The 5,982-nt window shown below is 45.2% G+C and overlaps 1 protein-coding gene across 1 annotated transcript; it reads left to right on the top strand.

The window, feature by feature from the left end:
- Positions 1-4,151: 4,151 nt before the first annotated feature.
- LOC125516596 (probable BOI-related E3 ubiquitin-protein ligase 2) lies at positions 4,152-5,305 on the top strand. The gene is made up of 2 exons (XM_048681979.1): positions 4,152-4,457; positions 4,557-5,305. Exons 1-2 carry the CDS (start codon positions 4,152-4,154, stop codon positions 5,112-5,114), a joined length of 864 nt encoding a protein of 287 aa, XP_048537936.1. The 3' UTR covers positions 5,115-5,305.
- The last annotated feature ends 677 nt before the right edge of the window (positions 5,306-5,982 follow it).

Genomic DNA, 5,982 nt, shown 5'->3' on the forward strand with positions numbered 1-5,982 from the left:
CGGAAAGCAGTAACATGCTACACTACTCTAATGCAAGTAGTAGAGAGAAGAATAGGCGATATCTGGTGAACAAAAAATCATCCTACGACCACGATCCAAGTACACTATGAAGATGCATTACAGGTCTAGATCTGATCGTTACCAACTTTGAGTTGGAGCGGAAGAAGAGTTGGTGTAGATCATTGATGAAGTCCTCGAACCGAAGAGCGAAAGCACGACCTCTCTACGGATTGCAGGTGTACATGCTTCATGATCCGGCAAGGCTTCAACGTCCAGAGCTTTGCATTATCGGAGAACTAAAGGAGTGAGAAGAGAACCTCGCGACACTTCTCTATTATGAGGACTAGAGCACTAGAACTAGATCAAGTCTAGAACATGATTAGAACTAGAGAAGGAGATGGGGGCGCCCGAGACAACGGGAGAAAGTTGTATCTCTTGGGGACGCCCCTCCTCATGTATATATGGGTGTAGGGAAGAGGGGCAGCCAACTTGGGGAGGGATCCTCCCCTTGGTGCCCCCCGTGGGAGACTCCCTCTCCCAATCCAATTTGGCCCCCTCTAGCTTGTCATACAAGCTAGGAGGCGCCTCCACTTGTCATTGGGTCCTAAGGCGGAATAACTCTCCACTACTAAGCCTTTTAGTATTTCTATAGCCTGTTGACATTAAATATATTCTAAAAGTCTGCTAGTCAATATTAGAACCTTTTATCATTTATTTTAATCTCCGGAAAATATTTTCCACCTATATATCAATTCCCTGTATTATCCTGTAAGCCCTAAAACTCTTTCGGTAACCACAAAACGCTAACTGTTTCTCTCGAAATTATGTGTTATGTTCTGGAACTATTCCGGGAATATTTTCTCATAACACTTACTCCACTGACACTCAACAGATTATGATTCCCTTAAGCGTGTGACCCTATAGGTTTGGTAAAACAAATACATGAATGTAACTCCCTTTCGTTCAATGATCAATTGTAGAAATGTGGACATCCATATTGACCCCTATGAATACATGAATGATATTCGAGTGAACCTTTGGTTATCATATGCTATTCCCTTTGCTTCGTGATACTTTAGAAAACCCGAGGTGAGATATATCGGTATTCTCTTGAGTCATTCTCATGCTCATTATACCGGTCTCCTCATTACCGTTTTTGTTCTTCTTTCTCGTTGACATGTTCCGGCATCCCTGTGACCTAGTCACCTGTGTCTGGCCAGACGATGATGGATGCCGTCACACCGAGAGGGCCCTAATAATAACTCTCCATCATTGGAAGAACAAATCCCACTCTTGAGTCATCTAGCCCCTTGTCATACTTTCCAATGAACCTGATAGTTGTCGTTATGATCACCGTGTTACAGATGACGTTTGAGCAACCCCAAAGTCCATTGTTCGATATGAAGTTACTACGATACTCTCATGGTCTAAGGAAATAAATCATACATCAACTCTCCGTGTTACATAAATAGATTTGTGACAATTACATCTCAAAGTATAACAAACAAGTTGCGTAAATTCATTTTGGGATTATTGTTACATTTAGCAAAATCCCAAGATCCAAAAAGCATGATCACCATGCAACACTTGAGCTAGTCTTAGTCTCCTAGAGGCAAGACTAGGAATCAGGTTTTACCGTTTATCATTCCACATGTGCTTATGAGTTTTTCTCTGGATCACATATTCCAGAATCGTAGCAGTTATAACATAGAATATAAACACTTAATTATAAACATGGAAATAAATAATGCAATATTATTGCCTCTTGGGCATATTTCTAACACGTATTGCTTTTGGTCTAGTGTGATTAGTTTTTGTTGACAATGGTGACGTCCCGCAGAGAGGGTGGCATTGCGGCTTGTTTTATTCTCCAGTTCCATCTTCGCACGACAAATCTCGAATAGATACGACTTCGTCGGGAAACTTGTATCACCCTCTGGTGTTTGGATGGTATTGGGATTATCTTCTAGCCCTCAATGGTGCTAGCTTCTCTTGGACAATGATCAATCCAGATCGTGGTCGGCGACATTTTCTAGTCTACATTGACAACTTTCAGGATGCTGTTACTACATGCTCTTGGATTTCAACAAAGTTGCTTCGGTAAGACGGATGACAAGGGGCGGCAATGCAGAAGGAAGACAATGACTATTTCTTCAAGGACTTGTCTATAATTTCATATTCTTATAAGGTAGTTATTGTAAATACTAGTACTATTTAATACATGACAATAATGGGCTATTTCCGAAGAAACCTTAAAATATTTTTTTGGGTCGTTAAATATTTTCTTGTAAAGCAAAAAACCATAATGGGCAAGCAGTAATTAGGGATATCAGCTGTAGATGCGGGCCCATGTGTGACATGTCAAATGCCATGCTGCTGCCCCGATCGGCATGCCACGACTTAGAACAAGTCAAAGGTTTATTTTTTTCGCCCTAGGACGGGTTGCGGACATCGCCCTACATGTGGGGCTATTAACATGACGCGTGACATGCCCGCAGTCCCGTGGTCGTCCGTCCGATCACTACTCTCCCAAGCATCTCCCCCTCATTTTCTTCCTGCATTTCCTTCACTTTTCTTAAAAGTGTATCCGTTCCTGCTTTTTTTTTGCTCCACGTTAGGTCTTTTGTTCTTCTTTTCTAGATCAAGCAAATCGTTTCCATGAAATTATTCATGCACCTACATCTTCGTTGAGCGCACATCCTACCTTCTGCACAAAGGTCCATAAGACCGTATAAAAAGGGGGGGGGGTGGGAGTCCATAAAAAGACGATAAAGGAAAGTAAAATTGCAATATACAGTAATTCGTAATTTCTAACTTTATCAATTCCAATCTCCAAATATAGTGGTTCTCAAATTATTTAGTCATTTGTTATTCTTTTCCAAAGATACGTAAATGGTAGGTTTATTAACGGGCAATTTTTGAAAAGGAGGACCTCCGGCCTCTACATTCACGTTAATTATTTTGTCTTTAACTTTCTTTGTTTTCTTTTTTGAATCATACAGTTTTTTTTATCAAGTTTTGGTTGCAAACCACGTAATCATACGGTTGATTTGTGAATTGTGATGAGTTGTTGCTATTGTAGCATACAGATCAGCACTGTTTTGTACAACTGTACAAGCCATGTGTTTTTATGGCTGGTGACGTGCCGATTCTATTTTGGCGTCGATTTCCTCTAGTAATTGCATTTGTATCCCGCAATTTAAGAGGATGATGTACGAGGGATACACACACACTTCGCAGAGATATTTGACAATTATATAAAAGAATTAATTTTCATCCAAGTATTAAATGTAAAGATCTATATCGGCCGATTTGCAAGAATGAATTGCCGAGGATGGATATCTGTTCTCACCGAATCAGTTAGCTCATTTATTTCCTTCCTAATTTCGAGCCTATACGCTTTAACTTACTTCCTTATTTTCCTCTGTCCTTTTCCTGAACCGTCTACAGCTAGGCAGCCAAAAAACGCCTATATATCCCAGCAGCACATTAAAAGTACGTGCGCTGATTCTGGGAACGCATGCAGTGCATGAACGAACGTTCGTAAGCGATAAAAAAATGCAATTTCCCTTTGCCAAGTCTAGTCTAGCTAGAGATTAATATGTTTTGTTTAATTTGGGTTTCCATACAGTACACACCAGGATTCATGCAGGTTGAAGCAAGTACTCCTCGACGATGCACGCTGATTTGGCGCCAGAACATATATATACGGATTACCGTAAACAAGTATACTACACATGTAATCTCGGCATCTAGCTAGGTTTTCCCTGGGGTTTTGCAAGTCAACCAACCGGATCGATCGTTGGACGCGAACAGAAGCCAGCAATTTGGGTGCATATACGTTGGTTGCAGATTTGTAAAGAAAGAAACACGGTGAATTCTTGGTTTCTACTCCAAATTTAGGAAGATTGAAATGGAGATCCATCCTGAAAAGGAGAGGAGTTATTTGGGGTCAAATATAATCTTCAGTTGCTCTTCTCACTCGACGCCAACCCAAGGCCATTAATACCCCCGCTCGCTGCCAACCTTGCGCGTCGTTTGCCACCCCACCGATCGATGACCCCATCCCTCACCTCTGACCCCGGGAACGCGCCGGCTTGGCTCTATATATAGGGCGTGTCATGGCCATGGACGACCAACGCTTATAGCAGATGATACTCGCAACCGGCCACCACCAACCTGCCGCTGCTCACGGGCTCGCCGCGGGTGCCTCCGCCGCTGCTATGCCTGTGAGCAGTTGGCCTTTGTATGGCTCTGCGGTGCCGAGCCAGCAGGGAGATCACTCGGGCCTCGTCGCGGCACCGATTCCGGCGCCGACGTTGGGCGTCGAGCTTGACGGTGCTCAGGAAATGACCACCAACAACAAGCGGAAGCGCGAGGAGCAGTCGTCGGCGGCGTTTGGCGCGGCCCAGGCGCATCAGCAGCCAATGGTCGTCGACCGCAGCCTGCGCAACGAAGTAAGTGCCCAGATCAAATCGCCACCATGCATGCACTACAGATCCATACTTTGCGTTTGATGCTTATCTAGCTTTGGTTAACCGTAATGGATGATGCAGGCAGAAAGGTTTTGTAATACTTTGGAGGAGGAGATGCGGAGGCATGAGACGCTCATGCTCTCGACCGTGGAGGCCATGGTGGAGAAGCGGCTCTTGGCCAAGGACCAGGAGATCATGCACAACTGGGGCGTCAACTGTGCACTCGGGGAGCGCCTCAGGACCCTCTACATGGAGGCTGAGGCGTGGCGCATGGACGCGCAATCCAAGCAGACCGAGGCCAACGTGCTCCGCGCCGACCTAGAGCGGGCGCTTGCCCAGCAAGCGGTCCGTTACCGTGGCAGTGGCAGCGGTGAAGGTGAAGGTGAGGACGACGCCGAGTCATGCTGCTGGGGGGACTATCACGTGGCATTCTGCGGGGGGGAGGAGGTGGAGACGCCGGTGGTGGAGCCTCCGGTGACAGGAGCCGGAATGTGCAAGGGGTGCAGTGAGAATGCGCCGGTGGTGGTGCTACTGCCGTGCCGGCACCTCTCCATCTGCGGGCCATGCGCGGAAGTAGCGTCGGGGTGCCCATCGTGTGGATGCGCCAAGCAGGGCAGCATCTACATCAACTTATCGTGATGCAAGGGTGTAATAGTTCTTGGAACGCATGAACCGGCCGGCGCCAGGCATCAGACGACGCGCATTGTCGATGAATCGCCGAACATTCATGCATCATTATTTCCGTAGTTTTAGAGTCGACATTTTGTTTCATTCTGAACCTTTTTTCGAGTCGACTTTTGTAAGTTATGTTTTCTTCTACTTCGTTTGTTCTCGACGGGGATGCTACCGCGACGGTTCGATGACGTCGATATGAGCGGATCAGTACCCCTTCTTTTGTTCGGTTTAGGTTTCTTCTTAAGCTATTTTACCATTCATTCAACAAGAAGAAAAAAAGTTTGTACTACATCCGAGCGTTTGCGGTGAGTTACGTGATCGCCGCATCAGAGTGGTGGGGGATGGTGGAGATAGTGTATACGGTTGTGTGGAAATATTCGAGATGGGAAAGATGACACGTATGACTATGGTGGTACAGAAAAGTGATTGCACGAAGGACAGAGGGTGTGCGGCGCCCGGCGGCGCATGGGAGGAGTGGGTGGGTGGCTAAGGTTAGGTTTTAGCAAGGAACCGAAATGAACGGACCAGATTTAGATCCAATGGTCCACAAAGATTGGTTGGATTTATAGAAAAAAATGCTCGGCTGGCAAAGTTGGGTTTGTAAAAATTCATAAAATTGAATGTATAGTAGGAAATGTTTTAATGGCATTCATGAGTGATGAAGAGAAGGTTCGCCACAAAGCGTCACATGTGAGGAAAGGCTGACCAGGGCTAGGGCTTAGATATCTAAAAGGGAGCAGATAGGAACTGATTTTAGATCTAACAAACCAAAAGACTAACTAAATTTTGCATAAACAAAACACTCAGATTCTACATTCAAACCATCAACAAG

Source organism: Triticum urartu, chromosome 6 (genome assembly GCF_003073215.2).
Source record: "Triticum urartu cultivar G1812 chromosome 6, Tu2.1, whole genome shotgun sequence".
In the NCBI taxonomy this organism is placed as follows: Eukaryota; Viridiplantae; Streptophyta; class Magnoliopsida; order Poales; family Poaceae; genus Triticum; species Triticum urartu.

Coding starts and splice junctions, on each gene's coding strand:
- LOC125516596 (XM_048681979.1), top strand. CDS start 4,152: ATGATACTCGCAACCGGCCACCACCAACCTGCCGCTGCTCACGGGCTC. Junction 4,458..4,556: donor ACCGCAGCCTGCGCAACGAA/GTAAGTGCCCAG, acceptor TGGATGATGCAG/GCAGAAAGGTTTTGTAATAC.